The following is a 24,711-nucleotide window of genomic DNA, read 5'->3' as shown; positions in this document are numbered from 1 at the left end:
AAAGAGTTGCACCATCTCCCATAGCTTGTTTATCATGTGGATGAGCTTGCTTATAACAGCTGCAAGGAGGGAATTCAGAGGGCCAATAAGGGAGTCTGGCATTAGCCAACCTCCAATAAGAGTCTTTATGGATGACCTAACTATCACAACGAATACCCATGTACAAGCAAGGTGGATGACAGTGGTGGATGAAGTACATAAAGCATGTACTTGAGTAAAGGTACATTTACCCAAGGTCAAATTTTACTCCAGTAGAAGTTAAATTCCTCCATTTAAATTGCTACTTAAGTAAAAGTACAAAAGTATTTGCATTCAAGTATCTTAAGTATCGGAAGTAAAAGTACAGTGATTTATGACAAATGTTTAATTTTAATTTAGTGGTTAAATCAATTCATTTTATGTCAATTTTTGACATACATTTTTAGTGGAATGGCAGGGACAGTCATCCTGGATAAGTGTCTTGCTCAGGGACTGTGGCTTTATATTTTTGGCACAGACTAAGTCTTTGAAAGCTGAATCCATGAAAATTCATGAGCTCTATGAGTTTTTATGGACTAATGGACTTTTTTTCATCTACTGCTGTATTCACAATATAATGTTTTCACAATGTTTTGAGTGATCATTATATCATATTACGGTTTGAATCATATAATATATGGAACATTTATTAGATGATATGTGTGGTCTATGTATTTGAAAAGACTGAAAATATTATCCATTTTGACCTGCATGGGATCGGTATTAACAATCTGTGTACAATCAAAACTCCACTCCAATTGCATCATACTATGCATGGATCAACTGCAAGTCCAGGGTCAGGCTATACCATCAATCAAAGAGAGCCCAATAAAATGCCTTCGGAAAGTGGCATACTTCATCCCTTAATGATAGAGACAACATTTCTAGGACAGAAAAGCAGACAGACTAGTGGCTTTTCCATCACGGGTTGCTACCACAACTCCTGTGGCTTCTTATCAAGGGCTCTGAGATAGGATGGTGAAACCCCATGTTTGGCTTTGTAGGCCAGCATCAGTATTTTGAACCTGATGCGTGCAGCTACTGGGAGCCAGTCGAGGGAGTGTAGCAGAGGGGTGGTGTGGGAGAATTTGGGAAGGTTGAAGACCAGTCGTGCTGCTGCATTTTGTATTAGTTGTAGAGGTTGGATGGCAGTCAGATGTAGACCTGCTAGAAGGGAATTACATTAATCCAGTCGTGAGATTACTAGGGAATGAACAAGTATCTGGGTGGCCTGTGTTGATATATAAGGGCAGATATTTCTGATATTGTAGAGAAGGAATCTAGATTGGTGATGTGAGTTGAGAAGGAGAGTTGGTTGTCTATAGTCACTCAAAGGTTGTAGAAGGAGAGATATGAGAGTTGTTTAGGTACATGAGAGCTAGATCCTGATGAGGTGAAGAATCTGCTGGAACATTGAGTTTAAGATGATGGGCTGCCATCCAAGATGAAGGACATGTGCTGGCTTCAGCAGGGAGACTTTGCTCAATTGACAGTCATCTTGAATTTCTTCTAGCCTCTAGAACAAGCTGTTTGCCCTCTGTGCTGCATCCCTGTGCTGCAATCCTGTGCAGATCTACAGTTTTGTCCCTGGTGTCCTTAGACAGCTCTTTGGTCCTTCCCATAATGAAGCGCTTGGGAGTCTTTTTGATTGAGTGTATGGACAGGTGTCTTTTGAGGAGGTAATGAGCTAAAACAGCTCATTACCTTAAAGACAAAGACAAACAGGTCTGTAAGAGACAGAGTTCTTGCCAGTTGGTGAAAGTGAAGTACAGCGAAGCACACGGTGCACACAACAAAATGTGTAGATCATCAAATACTTATTTCATAAAAATGCAAAATAATGATCATACAATGTTTTGAGTTTTTATTGATTCTGTTTATCCCAGTTGAAAAGTTAATTACAGATCTCTCCATTCTTTTTAAGTGGGAAAACCTGGAAGTGTATCAAAAACTTATATAATTACACACAAACACACACACACACACACACACACACACACACACACACACACACACACACACACACACACACACACACACATATATAGTATTTTTTCTGCTGTTTAAATAGTTTGTTAATTTAAATCTAAATGTATTAGGTAGTAACCAGGACATGGCTAATACCTTCACAAGTAGTCCAGTCATTAACGGATGAATGTACTGAATTGAGCTTGATGGACCTCAGCTGGGCCAAACACTAAACTGTCCCCAGACAAAGTCCACTTGTTTCTGCCTGTGAACGGCCATGGCAGTGGCTTTTGAGTCTTTGCGGGGAGCTTTGGGAAGGAAGATTTGGTCATGAAAAAATGTCAGTGAATAAACTTGAGCAGCGTTCCGCTCCCAGCATTGGCCTCATCATTTATTTATCCATCTCCCAGGCACAAACTATGCTACGAAATACTTAAGCACGGCAGATCTCAGATGTTGTGGGGAAAGAAATGGGTTTCTGAAGATGAAGTAGTTTTGAAAGTAAATAAGAAATCGACTTGGTGGATTTTCATGTTTAACCATCCAGAAGGACCCTTCTGCACCAATGCACTTTCTTCACTAATAATAAGCAATTACTGAATAATAAAGCACAGCTGTGGTGATTGCTGTAAAAAAAAATTAATACAGGATGATGACGGGTAGATGACTTTACATGAGAAGCATCATCACTCTGATTCAGGTGACTAGCTCAGACTGTGACAATGACTTTGGTTTTACTTCATGCGCACTAGCTGAAACATGGACCAGTTCCATATTGTGTAATGCCATCCCGGATCATGTTATGTATATTACATCCCATGAAATTTTTCATGCGTGGGTCATCATGATTTTTTCCTGAAGCTGAAGTTGAGCTTTTGATCTTTAATGTCCCAGTCCATGGATTCCCTCCTGCTTGTGGAATAATGGATGTGATGTCAGTGATTTTCCATGGGAAACGGACCACATATATGCTGAGACTGGGTGAAAAATGTCCTTTAAGCCTGTAGTGTTTGCTGCACAGTGCCTGTTTGTTGCCCTGTCTCTTTAAGTGCCTCCCTCTTTCTCACAGTGGTGTTTTATGGTCCCTTAATGGTGCCGTAATGGTGATGTGTTGCCAGCGATTAGTCTTTGAGCCGAACAGGTGCAGAGGAATCCATTACAGGTCAAACCCCTTAACACATGCAGTCCCTGGCCAGAAAGAGGCTGTGTAATGTGCAGCAGGAACATACACTTACCCATGATGCTTTACAAAATGTGTCCAGTGGCTGTTTGATTCTGATTGGAAAAACTTTAACTAGCTAGACTATGCAAACCAAGCATTGTGTTTGGCTAAAATGATGTAGAAGATGTTGGAACTGGTCAACCAACTGGCAGTGATTAAAAGTAAAAGTGAAGTGATTGTCATCGAGAAACATGTTTTTTTCCTAAATTCCATTTTTTTTCCCATTTTAATCATTTTGAATTCTATGTTTTCTGTTATAATCATATTTATTTACCTAAAAACTGTGATTATGGAGTATTTGGGGAAAATGCAGTGTGACAAATCACATTTAATCACTGTTAACAAAGTTACTGTTTGCTTTTGTCAAAGCATTTACATGTAAATAATATGTGCATTTCATTCAAATAACTATTTCACAAAATGATGCAGTCTTCCATTTGAAAAAATATATGAAAACATACTATTAGTATTGAAAAACATTTTGAAATCAGTATAAAAATGTATCAAATAAATAAAAATTGGAATACAAAAAAAGTTGTTCCCACTTGCATAATGAACTGGGTGGAAGGTGGATTTCCTGCTAACTTCTGAATTTCAGGAACACCCCACAAGACCTGTTATTTTCGGGAGACTCTTGACCCAGCCAAGAGCATGAAAATTTGGTCCTTGTCTGAGTCACTCAGGTCCTTAGACTTGCTCTCAGGCTTTTCCAGTCTCCAACTCATCATCTTCAGCCTAGTGGGTTGGACATTCACTTATGAACCATAAAGTCACAGGTTCAAACCCCACTTGCTACCATTGTGTCCCTGAGACATGTAACCCCGAGTGTCTCCAGTAAGTTGCTGACTGTAAGTTGCTCTGAATAAGGGCGTCTGGTAAATGTAAATAACTGCTTACTTGGACAGGTGTCGCTGTACCCAGATCAGTTTTGATATTGGATCTGATTGGTGTAATGAAACCACTTCAGTAGAGTCGAACATTAATAGGCTCCAGGTGGTTACTCCTCCTTGGATTTAAACTTGCGTTTAAGGTCCATAGAAACTGCCCTCGGCCAGAACTGCAGAAGACCAACTCAGCTTGGACTGATGTTGGTCTGACCACCAGTGCATTCATCACAGAGAATGGAGAAGGGAGAGCTGGGCTGTGCCGCTGGCCCTGGAAAGGGTGTCAAGGGTCATCTAACCAGCCTTTGTGCTGTCTGCTGGAGTCCCCCGGCTCCGTCACAATGCTAATCTCTTCCAGCAGGTTGGAGCTGCTCTCGAGATCAGAGTCAATCTGCACATTACACCTCAATTTCGAATTCGCTTACATAGGCCCGGATTCCCTGGGGAGTTCTGGTGGCGAGTAATTCTCTCTCTTCTCCTGCGCTTTCTCTCATCCTGCCTGGCAGCGAATGCCCCATTGGGTGCAGCAACCCTTCACTGTGAAGACATTCCAACCTGTGAAAGAGCAGATAATTTATTTTCAAACAGGCTAGAGGTGCCTCCAAGTGTGAAAGGTTACTTCAGCCACTGTGAATTGAGATGAAGGACTTTCTGGTGTTGTAGTGAAGGTTCCTGTAAGCGAAAACTATGGTTCTCTGCTGTTATCTAGGGACTCCATGCATTGAAGCACAAAAGGTTGCAGTCATGTATTTATTTTTTTTACTCTGGTAATGTGGTTGGGGGCTGTGGACCACCATAGTTCGAACAGATTGAAGTTTGTATGTGAGGTTGTAAATGAGGCTGCACGTGAGAAGAAAACCAAGTGTTTATTCTTCATGAGGCTGGCGCAGAAAGCGGGAATTCCTCAATATTTCATGTTAAGATACCTGGAAAGAGCAGCTAATGGACTGAGTGTTCACCGTGCATAACCGTAGAAACTCTCTTTCTCAAATGCGCGCACACACACACGCACACACATACACACATACACACACACACCAAGGGTAATAGCTGCATAGTGTAATATAATGTATTATAAATGTGCTTTTCAACCCTAAACATTTTTTGCACAAGATATGTGTGTGTGATAAAATTATAACTGGAATTACTTAAAATCTGTAACTAGTGGTTGTTGAACAAATCATCAGTGAAAGTGAAAGTAATTGTGAAACACAGCACAGCAAACGGTGCACACAACTAAATGTGTCCTCTGCATTTAACCCATCACGTTGGTGAGCAGTGGGCAGCAATGACAAGTGCCCGGGGAGCAGTGTGTGGGGACGGTGCTTTGCTCAGTGGGACCTCGGCTGCTCAGGATTCGAACCGGCATCCTTCGGATTACGGGGCCACTTCCTTAACCGCTTGGCCACCAAATTATTTCCCAAAATACAATGGATCTGTCAATCTGCTGGTGCAAGGGTGAATATTTTGATAAAAACCTGCACGTAAATTTTCAAAATGGTTGTTACTTTACTCATCAACAGGTCATTTTCAAAGCTTTTAGAAATGTCTAACAGCCACCAGCCACAGGCCAGAGTCTAATGCAGTTAGGCAGCATTTACATAGCACCGTCTTTTTTTTAATAAAAACACACTCAAGCACTTTTTCCAGTTAGAAATACTGCTGGAAATGCAGAATTTTCATAATCCTTTATCAATTCACCACGAACCTAGCTGAATCTTAACGGTGATAACAACTCAGAAGAGCAGCTCAGCATTAACACATAAATGATAATTCTATTACCCTCTCATCATTCTAGTAAAAAAAAAAACTACAAAGTGATATTTTTGTGGAATATTTCACTGTACCCCCACTTTTTTCATTTGTGATTGATATAGAGATTACATACTTGAGAAGATGAGCTTTCTTCAGTGGTGAATATGGCCTTCTGATGTAGAAAACACATGCATTTAGATTGTGAAGCTCATTATATCATTATGTAATCCATCCATCCCTACTCAGAGATCAGTTGTAACATTTCTGGGCTTTTGGCCCAGGCTGGCCCAGAAGCTTCCTCATTCATTCACAATTACCAACGACACGCCCCTTTTACACAGTTAAACCAATCATTGCGAGATTGCATTCCTTTTATACTTTCATTTCACATGTCATGCCAGTTTCCATTGCTTTATACCACACTCTCTCATTTCCTGCACCCTTCACCTTTCACTCATAGATTCCAGACATCACACCATCAAGCATCAACTGCCCAACTGTGACACCCGTCTCCTCCTGCCTTTTTCACTCGTCATCCCATAGACTTCCATTCTTCTAATGCCCAAGTCAAACTTCTCTCCCTCTCCCAGCCTTCAAACCACCCCGTCATCGGTTATCACACTGTCACATGTCATAACCTGCTGTGACTATACAACTGTCAGACTTCATCAGACTGTTCCTCCCTCATCTTTTCATCTCATGGGGAAAGATTCATAGCAGGTCAGTAAGTTCATGATTTAGTTTTCTAACTTTAATAAACATCTCACACAAAGTAGGCGATGTGAAATAATATAGCTGAAATGCACTGCCCTGCCAGTAATAAATAATTACATAAATAATGAATTTGGCCTCAGAATTTAAATGAACAAATACTCAGTGAATTGGCTGTGACTGGCTAATTGCTGCAGTCATTAGGACGTTTCAACGGTGAATAACTTCCTATTTCTTAAACACCAATGTCAGAAGAATCAAATGATTGGATGCATCACGCCCCCTCCTCAGACTTTTTTTTACATTTTTTTTATCTTGTCCCCAGTTCATTTCAGTAGTACACATTCAGTAGTATTTACTGAACTCTCTTATAATAGAATACGAGGTATTTACATTTACATTTACAGCATTTATCAGGCGCCCTTATCCAGAGAGACTTACAATCAGTAGCTACAGGGACAGTCCCCCCCTGGAGCAACTCAGGGTTAAGTGTCTTGCACAGGGACACAATGGTAGTAAGTGGGATTTGAACCTGGGTCTTCTGGTTCATAGGCGAGTGTGTTACCCCCGAGGCTACTTCCACCCACGATTTATTACGGACAGTATGACTTACATATAATGCACAGTTCCTCAGCTGTGCCATACCTGCTGCACCTAGGGCATTAAGGTGTTCCTCAAGGCTCTTTAGGCATGTTTGCGTTGCACAAGTTTTGCTTGTGTTAAATGAATGAAACGGACTCTCACCTCGAATGCACTGGGGCATCATTCATATCAGTGCTGGACGGAATAACAGGAGAGCTTTCGACTCATATAGAAATGGCACCCATATGGCATGTAATTATTGTTCATTTTTCACTTTAAATGGTGTATGTGATACAAGTGCAAGAAACGTTACCCCATGATACCTTTCAGACGCTTGAGAAAAAGCAACCACCTCTACATTGCCCGTAAAAACAATTCCCTCAGCTCTCAGTATCCAGCGCTGACCTTTTTAACTCATGATTTGGGGGTCTAAATTTTTTCAGAACAGTTCACAACTTCATGCATCATATAAGCCACTGGTGTCAAGAGAAATAGCCCAGGGTACATTCTGGTTATGCATGACATTTTTCTTAAGGACATTGCTTGGTTGAGGAAGCAACACATATCCGTGGAAAGTTTTTCTTCCAAAATGTTTGTTTCCCATTTGGCATGAATTGTAGTTAGTTTTTAAATATTCATATACACTGTTGTATTTGGGGATCAGCACAACAAGATCAAGACAGACACAGCGTTACTAAAACAAAAGAAGTGTGAAATGAGGGAATACAGGCCAAGACCTCACTGAAGGACTTGCTTGGCAGGGACCTGAGCTGGCAAGTAGATGCTTGTATTACATTCACCAGTAATCCACAAGAACACCTTATTTGCATTATTACATCAGAGGAAATGAGGAGCCAGAGGTAGCGAAACAAGATAACTCATCATGGCAAATGTGCTGGAGCAGCAACTGCAGCACAAAGTAAATGAAATGAGGTAAAGACGATCAAACTTAATCTGAGCAAACAAACTGCTACTGCTGCTGCTACCACTCTCTCTGCACCAATATATGGGTGCATAAAACATTTAAATGAACGTGCTGTTAATACATAGTAATAATGTCTTAAATGCTATATCTTATATCACCAAAATAGCATAGCGACTCATGTGATGACCTGCTCAGTGTATGAGATCATCAGTAAAAAAAAGAAGTGTGTTTGTGAGCGTGTGTAAGCACATATAAGCAAACTTCCTTCCTATAAAATACCAGATGTTTAGAAAAACATTGGTTTGTTGACAGATGTTTTGGCATTGCATTGTACGATTTAATATTTTGATAAAACGTTATGATAAACAAATTGCTGTACAGTGAAAAGTAAAAATTAATTTTTGTTCATCTGGCTGTTTCATTCTTCACCTTTTGGGCACACCCTAAATGAGGTCTTAGCTCCCCCATCAGCATTCAAATGGATTTTGTCACGTTGTAGGGAGGAAGATGCATTGCTGGTCCATCCTGCAATGACTCATATTTTCCGAAGCCCCGGTGGCCTGGCGGGAATTTGGCCTCACGCTAACTCTGAATGTACCTGTCAGTCGTCCTGCATTCCTCAACATGGAGATCTATAATGGTTTTTTTTTTTTACCTCTCCCCAAACTTCTCTAGATCTTGTTCGAGGTTGGTGTGCCACTGCCACGTTTGATTGGTCTTATTTTCTGAAAGCGTTTTGCGAAAGTGTACCTTCAGAAAATGTGAGTTTTGAAAAGGTTTGCACACTGTATAGAAGACGATGACATGACTCTCTATGCACAGTTTTTTATGCATTTTAAAGGCAAGGGAGATGGACTGATTGTAATAAATACATAAATCCTACTCATTAAAAATAATGGCCCATTGGAAAATTTCAGAAGCACCCAAAGCACAACAAATGTTGTCTTGCATTTGCATCAATATATTTGTATGTATGTACAGCAATGACACTTTACACATGTTTAAAGGTTTAATTTTCTGCTAAGCTTGATGTAAAATGTACAGCTAATGATTCGTCAATCTCATTTGATTATAAACCTTTCCGTTACTTTAAATAACATGTCTAAAGCTTCACTTCATTTTAATTTGGTGAAATGGGATAATATTTGGATCATGAGAGAGTCGTCCCTCTATTATGTGATCATTTGTGTATTGTCAGCAAATAATCAGAAACTAGTACAATCTAGTATAGTCTTTGAAACTGAGTAGAAATAGCCTGAAGGAGTGCCCATAAAGTAGGATTTCTCCGTAAGCCAAGTTAACTTTATTGCCTGATGGGAAATCACCTTACCTAACCTTACACAGCCATAACTTCCATCTTAATTCAACTTAATGAGGTCTCCTCTGATTTCCTATAAAAACAAAAATAATAATAATTCCCCACACTGACCTTAAAGAGGTTTGAGTCAAAAGAACTGCTTTACACCCACCACAGGACGCACACAATTTCACACTATGGACAATTTAGAGTCAGCAATTCACCTAACCAGAGAACCTGGAGGAAACCTGCTGAAGAAGTCCAACCTTCCACAGAAGCTGCTGCGGTCGTTGAGTCTGTCCTATGCTTCTCCATCACAGTCTGGTATGGAGCAGCCACTCAACAGCACAGGAATAGACTGTGCAGACGGCAGAAAAGATCATCGGTTTACCCCTGCCTTCCATCCAGGGCCGGGAAACTCGTCCCAGATCCCTCAGACCCTGGACACAGGCTTTCTGACCTGCTGCCCTCTGGCAGACGATCTAGAATCCTGCAGACCGGCCGACACAGGAACAGATTCTTTCCCCTCGCCGTCACCCTCCTAATCATCTGAACTGTCACACACATTGCAACTGCACCCCATGTACACTTGTGGTATTATTTCTGTAATCCTTTTTAAACATTTTGGACTATATTAGACCATGTTGTTGATGTTTTATATTGTTGTGCTTGAGAGCCACCATAGACCGGAATAAAAATCATTGTATGTGTTCGCTCCCATCCTTGGCCAATGAAACTGAGTAGATTCTGACAACATGAGAACTGTCCTGATTCTGACAACATCATGCCAACTCCACACAGAAAGCCAGAGCTGGGATTAGAACTCAGGACCTTGGAGTTGTCAGGCCACTGTACAACTGTGCGGCTCCAGCTGTGTGTTTAGCATGAAATACGTGTATATGCATTTTTGAAGTATGAAGGTTACCACTGCAGAGGAGACCCACGCTGAGGCGGTTTCGGGTGGAGATAAGGGGCCTTTCGTGAGCGGAATTTGACAGATGACGTAGAGCTGGTGCGTTTGCACTTGTGATGGGGGGGTTTACCCACCAGTTCCATGGAGGAGGTGACCTGTGAAATTATGCATGTGAAGAACAGAATCTCCCTGCATCATGAAGCCGGTGAAGAGGCCGATGGCCACGGGTACACTGCCCCGTACCTGCTGCTCATTTGATGAGGTAAAATATAGAAAAATGATGAGGTATTCGCTGAACGAGTCGCTGCCGGGTCGGTTTTGATTTTATTATGGGATGGAGGCCACATGGTCACTTTGTTAAAAGCAATGAGATGGCATTATATGGATTTATGAACATATACGCTGGTTCCGTTTGAAGAGATTTGCGGTCCGTGGAGCAGAGAGGTGAGTCAATGCATTCTTTTGTGGGTGAGCGTTTTCATCGACCTCATGCATTTTAGATGAGTTCTTTTGCTTCCAGTGTTGGGAAAAATGCTCTGTGCATGTGTGGACGGGGGTGGTGTGTGTGCGTGAGTGAGGGAGGGAGGGAGTTTATGTTTTATATAATGTTTTATTTTATGCACCATTTTATGCACCTCCATATACTTGTCTCATTAGTGCAGTGGACTGGAAGGAGTAGCAAACACTTGTCATATTTTAAACACATTTTCTCACAAAACAGATTACAAATACAAGTAAAATAAACAAGCTGGTAGTAAATTAATAAATAATAAGGTACGGCTTCATATATATGATGATTTATACATGTAGGTTCAGTTCAATATTCAATATTCTGAAGTTTAGTCAGAAATCTTGTGTTTTTTCATATATATATTTTTCATATATTTTCATATATGAAAAATATATACACACACACACACACACACACACACACCTATATATATATATTTGGTCTATTTCATATAAAGTACTCATAATAATGAACTGGTCCAAATCTTACATACAAATGCAATGTGGAATTTGGATTCAGTCAGGCAGATAATTGGTGATCAACACAAAAAATCTAATCACCATCCTTTTAACAAAGTCACTGGCATGATCTGAATTGGGAATGACTGTCAGTCCAGAGAACGTGATATAGAAACACATTTATATTATTTGGCCAATCACAACAGGTAACTGTTCTGCTAGACCTTTTCTCAGTTTTTCATCATTACAGTACATGGTGGATTTTTTAATCATTAAAGGGCATAATAGATCACCATCAGTATAGTTCATCAACAAAAATAGTCTATGACACATGACATATGTTGCTGTAAGTCTGCAAACTACATTTATTATTATCATTATGATGCTACTAACACATCTTTTTTAGATATCATATTAACCACAATTTTCTGAAATCTATTAAACAGACATGTACAAAATTGTGACATGGCTAATGTTCAGCAGGCTGAAGTTGGAAAGACACTACAAATAAAGGTCTGTGTGCTGTTTGGACTTTTTATTTGTTCTTTTTACAAACAAATAAATAAATATGGTAATCTGCTGGATGTTGGTCTCATGACATTCATTTTCCACAAGAATGAAGACTTATAGCGGGTAACGTTGTGCACCGCTAGCAGCAGAGCTAACAGCGGGAAGATGTGCTTCTCCTCAGTTTCTCAATTAATTAAGCACGTTTAATTTAATTAAGAACAGTTCACTCAAGTCGCAGACCTCCCCGTTCTCCATGTGCTAAAAGACCAAAAAAAAATAAGCTAGTAAAGCTGGTGTTTTTACCAGCTAAGACCAGCTACATTATTTATGTGTGTGTGTGTGTGTGTGTGTGTGTGTGTGTGTGCGCGCATCCAGGTATCTGGCAACGTCCACATTCTAAAGGCAGTAAAACGGACTCGTCCCTCTCAGGAGGGAAAGGGTGGATGTTCTCTTTCTCTCTGGCATTGCTATCCAAGTCCTGGAAATACCCGGAGTGAAGCTGCACCACTGTGTCCGGTAGAACCTGGGAAAGCTTTGTGTTCAGATGGAACTGCCTGCTCCTTTTATCAAAAGGAATTTGGGGACAAGTTACTCCCGTTATTAGACTGTCAATGGCGGTAAGTTAACCCGTCATGCTGGGTGAGGGGTTACGATGTGAATCCTGAATCTGGTCAACACACCCTCAGACCTACTGGAGCTGTCTATATGGACTGAAATGGCCAATTTCTGCTGTAAAAATAAGGATTAGACACATGGCATGGAGCACAGTTGCCTTTTAGATCCTCTCAGGTGTAGTTAACACTCATCGGCAACCCAATGCAATCAGCACATTCCCATCTGTCAGTCTGGCAGATACCAGACGTCTGCAAATGTTTAAACTGCACCCTAATGAAGAATTCCTCCAGAACTCCCCCTGTAGATGATGCCACATGGTTGTTGTTGAGCCCAGATGCCTGCCGGAGCTAGCTGAGGTCCTCTCAAGTCTTGCTTTTAATATGCTGGTCGGTGAATGTGCTGCAGTTTGGTGCGGGGTGTTTGGGTTACTTGCACGAATATGCATGTAGAAGCCAATGATGCGAGTTTAATCACCCAGACGAGTCTAAAAACCTGGCCGGACGTGTTCGGAGAAAAGAGGAGATGTGGTCATTTAGCAGCACTATGCTAACTCTACACAACTCGACATACGCAAATCATAAAAATGAATTATTGCAAACAACTCTTTTCTCACCCCAAGGGGCATTACCCCAAGACTCTGATTAACAACTCTGGTTGTGGTTTTTTGAGAGACAAAAAATTAAACACATAGTATTTAAACATTACAAGATCACAATAATCTTCAAATTTTGAATTAGAAAACAATCGATAGAAATAAAATAAACTTAAATTATTATTTATTTTCCAAACCTCAGGGAGCCGCAGTGTAAGAATGAAAGAGACGCATCCGGTTCAAGAGCTGTGGGTTGCCGACCCCTGACATTGATTGGCAGTTGTACCATGAATGATTGAATAAATTTGGCAATAGATAATCATCGTAATCGACCTGAATTTTATCACGGTCATGACCCTATAATGGCCCTGCACTTCTCCATGAACGCTGGACCCAAACAAAGGTTGCAAAAACTCTTACAGTGACTGTAAGCACATCATAAAGGTCTTGGACATCTAGATGTACGCAGAGCTACAGTACATTAAAATTACAGTACACAGAAATGCCAAATGTCTCACACGGGGGGACAAACATAACCAGCTGCCACAAAAAAAACGTGTTGAAAAAATCGGATTCTTGTGAAACACCATTATTGATATATACTTTATCAACGTTCCCTTGGAAATGATTAATATCAGCACAACTTCTCTGTGTTTGATAAAAGCAGGTTGAACATCTGTTGCCGTTTCTGTCAGAAGTGTCCTTAGGGTGAAGTATCTTCCTTTCAAGACGTTTTTGGTTCTTCACTCATCCGCTGTCTTCAGGTTGAGAGGGGGGCAGTATGTTTAGACTTGTTGTTTCCCATGTCGGCTTATGGCAGTTTGGAGGCAGAATATGTGGAATGATGGTATTCTACCATAACAGTGCTAGCTGCCGTTATTGTTTCTTGAATGGAACATATTTTATCGTGCTAATGGACCGCACTCCTACTTTTTCCAAGTTGGAAATGACTTCTTTGCCTGCATTCGGTTTAAAAACCTCTCTCAGCTTTTATTATCTGGTTTTCCAGCCTCATGCTTACAGCCACTCGTGCTTTGGATGATGGATGAATGTGTGAATTGTCTGTCTAGAAAATGTATAAAAATGGAGAGTCCCCAACCTGATATCATGCAATATATTTGATGGAAGTTGCCGGATGCAGGGGAGAAGTGGGACTGGAGTCATGTGACCTCTTCCACTCACTGTTCCTTTCTCTGTCTTCCAGCTGCTGGCAGAGGCTGAATGATGAAGCCGTCTGCGCTTGTGTTTCTCCTGATCAGCTCCACGACCTGCATCAATCTGAAGTACATCTCCAAGAGGAACTCGGGTAAGTAAGCAGATTTGTGTTTTCTCTCACATATCAGCAGCAGACACCGGTAAGTTCTTTAGTTGTTGTTGTTTTTTGGTCGGTGTTGTTATTTGCCTTTTCATCATTGTTGGTAGCACTTGGCGAAGTAGCCCAAATATATCTGGTGGTGTGGAACAATACAACTTGAACAATTGTACTATTACTCAGTTCTAGAACTCATCCAGTACTTCCATGTTCAATGTGTTGATAAGGAACACAGTAGTAGTTAGTGGGGTTTGACTCTGTTAGTAGATTAGTTAGAATGGTTAATACAAATTCCCCTGTTATATCAAATTCTAAAATAAAAAATGAATAACCAATAAAAAAAGAAATAAAAAATAACAACAAAAATGAAAATGAAATGTAATGAAATAGGAAAACATCTCGAAATGAGATCTCATTTTCAACTCATACCACCTAGTTTAATTAGTTCCTTGGTTGTCTAAACATTATGATGCCTATTGAATTCTTTATGCTGATCTTTAAGGGTCTAGAAAAATCACTGTATAATATATTACTAGTATTAGTACTATTAGTATTAATATCAAAGATCACATTCAGCACAATTCCTTCTTGTTCTCTACCATAATGGCCTTTTGGCAGCTATGGAATCACCAGGGTGGGGGACACTCATATGCAAAAGGGTCATGGCAAACAGAAGATGATTGTCCTGTCACGGTTTACAACACTGCAGCATGTTTCTCTTACATGGACTACAAGAATCAGAACGTGACCCTGGTAACAGAGAGACTGATACAAAGGATTGATATTTATCAGCTGAAGTGAGACAGGATGAAACAAAGTATTTTCCCACAACAAAGTTTTAAGTGACTTCACTTCCTCTTCAACTGTTTTTTCTTAATTTTGCTTCTTTTTTTTTTAACTCCTTTTTTTTTTTGCCTCAGGCAGTCAGCCCACCACCAATCTGGATACAGCAGGTCTCATTTAAACACGTTTTAGCAGAACAATGCACCTTTTTTTATAAGAAATTCACTATGACTCTGAAGCATTTCAGAGTCATAGTGAATTTTTTTGAGACTGTAGTTAAATGTTAAGATGGAGAGGTCAAAGGTCAGTGAATTATGTTATTGAATAAATAGTTGATTTTGGCCAGCTTTGGCAACTTTTGTACTTGTTATTTCATATGTTTGCATCTCACTGACATAATTTTTTCATCCTGAAAAAGGTGCTTTTTGGAAATGTCTTTGGTCAAAGTACTGACATTTTTTTTTATTATTTCCAATAAAAAAAGCAGTCACCACCTCCCTGCAGCTGAGTTTTGGATTCTCATCTGAGATCTGTCTTCTTCTCTCTGGCTCTACTTACTTCCTATTCCATGTGTCGCTCTTCTCTCTCTGTCTTGCGTTCATTGAGTCTGCTTTGTGTGGGTGAGAGGGTATAATGATTAATTAAAACATTATCATCTCTTAACGGCTTTAATGTGGGTGGCAGAAACACAGAGAGGAAACAAGTCCAGATTTGTTTTAACTCTGGTTGCAGATAAATGGACATAGAGATGGACACAGAGTCTGTATTTGTATTATTGGTTAAAATGGCTTATGAGTAGCTCCCTTTGACTTACATGCTATATTAAAGGTCCCCTGATGTAATAATTTTTAATAACTTTGTGGTCCCCTAATACTGTATCTGAAGTCTCTTTCCTAAATTTAGCCTTGGTGCACAATTACGGCCACTTTGATCCAGTCCCACAATGAGATTTCCCCAGGATGCGCCGTTTCGGTGTCTGTAGCTTTAAATGCTAATGAGGAGGAGAGAGGAGGGATGAGGAGGGCAGTGTCCTGGGGAAGTTGAGGGGGCATTTGCCGAAATGACGTTATCAACACTATTCACCAACCAAGATGTTTGGCACAGACAGGAAGTCGTGTCTTTGTTTTTCCAGAAATCCCGTTGTTTCTTCAGAGTCTCGTGTGACAGAATAAAAAAATACATTTGTGCTCATTTAATCACTGAGCAACTGCAATGCCTTGCACATTCGGAATACATGAGGGTTGGTGGAGATAATGTTTTGGGGAGGGGTGCGAGATTTTTTGGGTGGCCAAAGCATTAGAAATTGGAGGGAACCTTTCCCCTTATGATGTCATAAGCGGCGAAATTCTCGCTCTCTGAACGGTTAAACAGAATAGCCAAAGCACTCTGCAGGACCATAGAAAGGCTAGCAGAACTTTTACTAATGTTAAATAATGTTAAATAACGTTAAATAATCTCACAGAGTGAAATTTTCATGATGGGGACCTTTAAATGTGGACAAATGTGGACTCATGTTCAATTATTGACTTAAAACATTTTCTCTGTACCTGATCTCTGCTGGATGCATTGTGTTTTTGTTTTGGTGTTGAGCTAATGTGCAAAGGTTGGTGAATGGTGTTTTATTTTTTATTTTACATTTCACTTAACATATATTTCTTTATAGCCCATAATCACATACAGTATGTCTCAATGGGCTTAATCACATGGTCAAAACACTTGATGTGTAAGGGTGGAGCAAACCTTTACATGCATATTTGACCTTTTTACTCTCTTGCCAACATATTTGTTGGTCACACAATGATAATCAACCAAGAATAAGAGACTGATATTTCAGTGAGAAGATCTGTAAAAATCCACAACAGAATTTTGATTTAGCAGTAGTAGTTGGGTTTTGGATGTGTGACTGAAATCAATACTTGCTAGTTGACAGAAAATCCTGGTCTGGATTTTTTTTTTCTGATCAAGGAATGTCCATCACTGATGGCTTTTTACCAAAAGGGTTATACACACTTTTTACAACAGTATTCTTGTAAATACCTGTATCTGGACAACAACTTATTTTCCTCTTAGCACCCATTCCATGCTTGTTTTTTGTAGTTACAGCTGTTACAGCTTATTGAGTTTTTCTCCAATCGCACTCACTGCCTGAGGACAGCAGCTTTGACTTTCATGTGAATCCTGGACTTGCTGAGATTCGGTGTCACAAATTGCACTGTCTACACTGCATAGCAGAGGCATTCTTTAGTCTTCACTGGATGTCCAGTTAATTCTGAGGATATGTAACCCTCTTGAAGCCACCATGATGCCCATAGAATCTTATTACCTGGATCTCTTAAGGAGTGATGGCCACTTCTGTAGGATGTCCAAGGTCATTGCCGACTCTAGACCCTGTAATTCTTTTATAGAATATCCTGTCTATCAGTGCTCAGTGTCGAGCAAGTGGCCTGAATGATGATGGAGTAGATAGAGATCATGGGGATCTTTTCTCCTTAGGAGAGTCAATGTGGGTGTCCTTCTCCTTCTGCATCCTGCAATATTCTTAACCTCACAGTCCTGTTACTCAAGGTTGTAACTGCCAGAGCCCATCTTGGGTGCAGGGCGGTGCACAGACACACCATTTACTCACACACTCACGCCTACGATCAATTTAGAGCCAGCAACCTGCCTAGGGCGCATGCTTTTGGATACAGGAGGAAAGATTCTCCAACACAGGGAGAGCATGTGAACTATCAAGGAAATATAAAAAATTAAATATTACTGCAGTCAAATTTGTGATTTGTCCGAGGGTCTGAATAATTCTGCTGTCAGTAACTTCTACAAGAAGAACACATTAGCAAACAGCCACATGAATAATTTAGGGTAAGACAAATGAATCTTTAAATAAAGCTAAAAGATATTATCGCTCCTGCTGTGGACAGGGACATTTTTAAAGAAGTCCTGTTAATGCAGGTACATTCATTTATTGGTTTATTTATGTTTTTAGAGCATTGTCATTACAGATGGACAGGTTATTCTTTTAGCTTCATGTTGAACACAGGACGCACAACTTCACGAAGATGGGGTTTTTACTGCAATACAGGACAATGCACTCCTCCTTGTGACACAGGTGGAGATCCTTTTGCTGCTCCACACAAGTGAGGATGCAGAAATGTTGAAGCCATGGTAAAAGCTAGCGAACATGAGTACAAAGAAAATACCATGTTCTTTTATTATAGTGTGGGCCTATTGGGATGGTCAGCAGAAGTGTGTATTTTGTGGAATTAAATAGAGGGCGAAGTCTATGTTACAGATTAACATAGTGCTCTGAAGACAGTCGGTTTGGATCAGTAGAAAATTCTTGTGGTTTTGGTGCATTCTGTTCGAAGGACGCTGGCACCATTTTGAGAGCACGCTTTCTGACCGTAATTCCTCTCGGGTGCTGAAGATGGCTTTCCGCAGCCAGAGAGAGGAAGATGGATGTGGAGATCCGGCAGCTCAGTTTAGCTCTCGCTAAACGCGTGAGGTGTCTGAGCATGCTCCCTGCATAACCTCTGGGCAGCTCTGCACCGCAAACCCTGTCAAATTACCCACGATCAGATCAATGGCAAACCGCTGCCATTTACTTTTACTGCTTTCCACCCGTTTTTTCCCCTCCCTGAACTGACCATGCAGGAAAGCAGTATTGGAGAGGGAACGCGCCCCTCAGCTGGATTCAACCTGCTGCCTGAGGGGAGGGAAGCGGAATCAGCCGCGTCGAAGAGCTGCGCAGGCCGAGCGGATAACGCCCCAGTATGTTTTAAATAAAGCCACGCAGTTTCCAACCCTGAGCCCGTCGGCAGCGTGATCGCAGGGGCCGTTATCAAACGCTGCACGCCCGGCTCATCTAATTGTATTGTCTGTCTGGCCTGTTAAGATCTCACCCCCATCGGCCTTGCTGTCTCTCACCTTGGGCTGTGCTCGGGGTGGTTGTGCTCTTCTCCGCAGTCAGTCCGTAGAAAGGAAAGTTCTGGCTTAAAGAAGCCAGTCATGTGAAATGGGACGCTGAGTGCTCATAGCATTCCAGCTTGCTCTTTTGTTCTTATTTAAGGGTCCCTTACTACCTGATGAAATGTGGGGCGGTTAGATGTATGAACAGGACTAAATCATCACCTGTCCTGCCGGGTGGATTTAAAAAGGACAGCTCCTCCCAGAATCAATAGTCTGATATGTGATTCTCCACCTTTGTGGCGGGTTAGGGGAATTATGTCAATGAGGCAGATGCAGAAAAGTGTCATTTATGGAAAATCAATCATGCTTTATGGGGGGTCACATGGACAAAAACTCTGAGCCCTGTTTTTAATGCGATATAATAGATGAAGCACACTTAGCTTGTTGACTAATGTAAGGTCAAGTACACCTCAGGATTTACATGGATGAATACATTAATTTAAAGCAAGGAAGAACACTTGCTATTTGTTTGAATCTTGAAGAGGAGATGCTTAATCATTGGTGTGTAATATGATCACCACCAATGTAAAGATGTCAAAAAATCAATTCGCAGATACTAATCAGTACTAAGTACAGTACTTTTGAATTGATTTTGAAATTGTCAACAGGCATTGCAGCGGGCAGCCCCTCCCCCGACTACCTGGAGGACCCAATGTTTACATGAGAGACATTTACATTTACATTTACAGCATTTATCAGACGCCCTTATCCAGAGCGACTTACAATCAGTAGTTACAGGGACAGTCCCCTCCTGGAGCAACTTAGGGTTAAGTGTCTTGCTCAGGGACACAATGGTAGTAAATGGGATTCGAACCCGGGTCTTCTGGTTCATAGGCGAGTGTGTTACCTACTGGCTACTACCAGCACTTTAGTAGACGCACTTTAAACATGGCAGCAAGAATATTAAAAATGTGCCAAAACACACACTGTCTGATGAGTATTTAACTACCATGGCTCCTTAAAATTCCTAAATGAGAATTGGGTTCTCAGTACCTACTTTTTACTAGCAAAAATTCAAAACTCTGGTAACATCGGTCCTGCTCCTCTGTTTAGCTCTGGTTTCTGTTCATGGAGCTGTCAGTGGACAACACAAACATACAGTATTCACATCTAATATTCTACACTGATGTTTAAATGTATCCTGGAGAGCCAGAGAATGGCTCCACATTTTTTTTTATCTTAGACAATCACAATTGGACTGTAGGAATAAATAAGGATTGTTGGGAAAAACATATACAAAACAATGGGAAGCCACATTAGTGCTGGACAAAATACAATGACATGCATCACAAATGAGGTAGTGGTGATGGAGGTATTGATACAGATTGTGCTAAGGTGCAAGTGGCAGATGATTCCATTGAAGAATAAAGACATGAACTGTGGTGGAAAAAGTACACAGACCATGTGTTTGAGAAAAAACTAGAGTGATTGACATACTGTACATTGTTAGTAGCATGGCATTAATTACTTTGCTACTGATAACTATTAAAATGATCATATATGTACTTTTAAGACATTTATCAGATGACCTTACCCAGAACATCTTACAATCAGTAGTGACAGGGACAGTCATCCTGGATACACTCAGTGTTAAGTGTTTTTCTCAGGGACTGGCATCAGGCCACCTTTATATTTTAGGCACAGACTTTGTCTTTGGAAGCTGAATCTTTGGAAATTGTAGGACTGAATGCTAGTACTGAGTGGGAGTCAACATTGAGAACTGAGTTTTTAATGGACTAATGGACATTTTGTATTTCATCTACTACTGCATTCACAATATATTTGTTTTGGGTGATCATTATTGGGTGATCATCTCCTTAGTAGCTAATCAATGCAAACCCTGGTCCATCCAGCCTGGTGTACATTTACAGCCGGCCAGTGAGATAATTTAATATAGATCTATTATTATGACCCAGTGATTTGAAGCATTGACAACACACAAACTACACATCCCACAATGCAACGCTACAGTTGCCTTACTGAACGCTTTATGTTATTTGCAGGTCAAATTGGACCTGTAATGAATTACACACTGTAAACCCAACCTCTGGGGAGGACATGTGACAGTGCATTTCTTGGTGACAGTTCCAAGCCCAGGTAAACGGGGAGGGTTGCATCAAGAAAAGCATCTTGCCATGTCGATCGTGTGGACAGCCAAAAGAAGAAGAAGCAGCAGAAGATAATATAAGCACAGTGTCCCTTTGGTGCACACTTGACACTCGGCCCATTTGTATTTTTGTTTGGTGTGGCTGGCTGCTCTCACCCTGGTGTGTTAGACATGGACTAATCCTCAGTAGAGCCCAAATGTCAGCAATGGATATTAAACTCTCTGATTCATTTTGGGATAGCTTCTGCTGAAGGGTCATTTTTATCTCCTTTATTCCAGAGATATAAGATATGTAGTCATAAGCAATATCTGTAATGCCCAACATTTAACATGTGGACACTCCTCCGAGGACAGAGTCCTCCAGTTATATTGTTTAGATGACACCAACAACAAATAAAGCTGTCCACTTAAATGTGAAACAGTATGTGGCAGCATTGTCTGATGCTGTTTAGATCTTTCATCAGATGTCCAGGTTTATGAACTGTCCAAGGGTCATATCGATGGTCAAAAGAAAAAAAAATTGGGCCTACTTTAGTTTACAGGGCCTTATTAAGGTATGTTTACATGGAAAGTATAAAATATCACATAAAATATTAGACCATGTTCATACATGGTATATGTTAACTACATGGTGTTCTGCAAAAGGGAATGTTAAGTACATTTTAAAAAGGGTACTGTAACGAATTCGCTCCAAAGGGAAATATTTATAATGAATTATAACTGGTTATAATTAATATTACCACTCTGCAGTGCTAGCAGTAATTTAGCATGTACCTTAAAGGATCAACGTTCAGTGACTCCAGATTGTGAGCAGCACACAAAGAATTTAATAAACGAGGCTATAGCTAACATACAACAATTAAACAAACATATACATTCAGGATAAAGGAAAGTAAAGAAAAACTGAATGGCAGTATTTCACATCAATTAACCACAGCCTAATGAGAATCGTCAAGGAATCAAGGTTCACCTTAAAAGGGGTTCAAGCTTGCATTCAACACTTGCATTGGTCTTTGTTTCTGCAAAAGAGTCTTGATGCGGTAGGGTCAAGATCCTCAACCTTTAGGTGTGAGCTGGAGGTTTTCCTTGAAGTTACTTGAAGGTAAAACTTGCCGAAGGTTAAACTCAAGAGATTAGTTTAACAAAGTGTTGATAGAAGTGTCTCAGGAGGAGAAAGATTTTTCTGAGCCAAGTGTCGCCTTGGTGGAACACTTTTGATGGTTCCCTGACACACCCACCATTTGGGTGGAGTGGCCAATCACCAGTGTGAATTTTTGGCGGGAGAAACTTCCTTTGTCTTTGTTTTACGGCCCATTGGAATTTTTATTGCTGGCCCAGAGAGAAACTGCAGTTCACTGCAGTTACAATTTCTACCTTATAGAAATTGTATGATGCATTTTGTGATCACATAGTATGCATCACTGTTTCAGTAATAAAGAGAAGTTCCTTCTGATACCAAGAAAGGGACCTTTAGGAGGTAGGAAAGTAGAGATACACTTATACACTCAAGTATAAGCAATTAGAGTTTAACTAATGCAAATAGAAAGTTGTAAGGACTATAATTCATACAAGGGAAAATACACACAACGCATGCATATATGGTATCCACTTATAATCGCATATTCCTAGCACAAAATACAGAAAATGTCTTTGGGTAAGGTCATCTGTGCGTGATGTGTATTGCAAGGGTGGGGGCCAGATGTCTTCTACATCTCTTTAGAATGCTTTGAAGCTTGATGTAACGGTTGGAGACCCGATCTGTTTAGCGTCCTTGTGATAGTGGGGAAGACTGGGCAATCCAGCCTCAATATAAGTGTAGACTGAGGGTCCAGGTTTGTAATTTATATGTAAATGTCAAAGGCTAAAAGGGTCTTTGGAGGTGAAGGGTCATCTGTGATCCTAGGCAGACGTTACAGTACAGTAAAATAAAGTTCTTTTTTTTTTTTTTATTGTGTAGGGTGTGAATGTGTGGTCTGGCATGGCAGTTGTTGACATAGCTTCAAAACCTATTTTGTGAGTTCAAATCCTGGCTCTGGACCTTGTGTGTATGGTATTTGCATGCTCTCCCTGTGTTGTTTTCCTGTGGGTTCTCTAGTTTTCTCACACCATTTAAAGGTAGGTGTGAGTAAATGTTTTGTGTCTGCGCCCTGCAGACAACTTTTTTTTGCACGAGATCTGACTGCAATGCAGAACTCTTGGTATTTGCTGTCTTATTTTATGTATAGACTTTATATTTTATACACACACACACAGACACACACACACTTTTAAGAATTTTATCAGATGACCTTACAATCAGTAGTGACAGGGACAGTCATCCTGGATACACTCAGGGTTAAGTGAAAATTGTAGGACTGAATGCTAGTACTGAGTGTGAGTCAATATTAAGAACTGAGTTTTTAATGGACTAATGGACATTTTGTTTTTCATCTACTACTGTATTCACAATATATTTGTTTTGGGTGTTCAATGCAAACTCGTGACCTGCGGCCCTTATCCGGGCTGGTGTACATTTACAGCCGGCCAGTGAGATCATTTAATATAGATCTATTATCATGGCCCAGTGATTTGAAGCATTGATAACACACAAACTACATATCCCATAATGCAATTCTACAGTTGCCTTGCTGAACGCGTTGTTATTTGCAGGTCAAATTGGACCTGCAATGAGTTAGACACTGTAAACCCAACCTCTGGGGGGGACATGTGACAGTGCATTTCAATGCAGAACTCAATACAGAACTCTTGGTATTTACGGTCTTATTTTATGACTTTATATTATATAAAAAGTCATTTTGTGCAGTGTTGTATTCTGATTTCTGAAAGCCATTCTGTGTCACCATAGCAATAATAGCAAAAATGTTCACTCCTACCACTGCTATGCTGACGACACACAACTCATCTTCTCTTTTCCTCCCTCAGATGTACATGCCGCTTCCAAAATCTCTGCATGTCTAACTGATATTTCATCTTGGATGGCAGCCCATCACCTAAAACTCAGTCCCACCAAAATAGAACTAATATTCATTCCAGCAGATTCTTCACCTCATCAAGATCTTGCTCTCTACCTGAAAAACTCACAGATTTTTGCTTCTACAACTGCATACAACCTTGCAGTAATTATAGACAACCAACTGTCCTTCTCAACGCATCACCAACCTTTCCCGTTCATGTAGATTCCTTCTCTACAATATCAGATGTATCCACCTTTATGCATCAACACAGGCCACCCAGATACTTGTTCAGTTCCTAGTAATCTCACGACTGGACTACTGTAACTCCCTTCTAGCAGGTCTACCTCTGACTGCCACCCGGCCTCTGCAACTAATACAAAATGCAGCAGCACGACTGGTTTTCAACATTCCCAAATTGTCTTACACCACCCCACTGCTACGCTCCCTTCACTGGCTCCCTGTCCACATCAGATTCAAAATACTGATGCTGGCCTACAAAGCCAAGGTTGTAAGTCACTCTGGATAAATGCCATAAATGTAAATGTATTGGAATGTGTATCAGTATCTGCAGTAATGTATTGGGATCATATTAGTTTTTCTATCTGCAGTATTGGTGCTAGACAGGTTG

At 40.5% G+C, this 24,711-nt stretch overlaps 1 protein-coding gene across 2 annotated transcripts in view; it reads left to right on the top strand.

Moving 5' to 3' along the window:
• Nucleotides 1–24,711, top strand: part of il1rapl2 (interleukin 1 receptor accessory protein-like 2) — a 229,673-nt gene that overhangs the window by 18,493 nt on the left and 186,469 nt on the right. For both annotated transcript variants that reach the window (XM_028960794.1, XM_028960793.1), the window contains exon 2: nucleotides 14,166–14,267. In XM_028960794.1, coding sequence (XP_028816627.1) covers nucleotides 14,183–14,267 — 85 coding nt within the window. In that variant the 5' untranslated portion in view covers nucleotides 14,166–14,182. The remainder of the gene's footprint in view (nucleotides 1–14,165; nucleotides 14,268–24,711) is intronic.

Source organism: Denticeps clupeoides, chromosome 18, assembly GCF_900700375.1.
Source record: "Denticeps clupeoides chromosome 18, fDenClu1.1, whole genome shotgun sequence".
NCBI classification, from domain to species: Eukaryota; Metazoa; Chordata; class Actinopteri; order Clupeiformes; family Denticipitidae; genus Denticeps; species Denticeps clupeoides.
The sequence above is the reverse complement of the archived record's forward strand: the minus strand, read 5'-3'. Positions and strand labels throughout refer to the sequence as shown.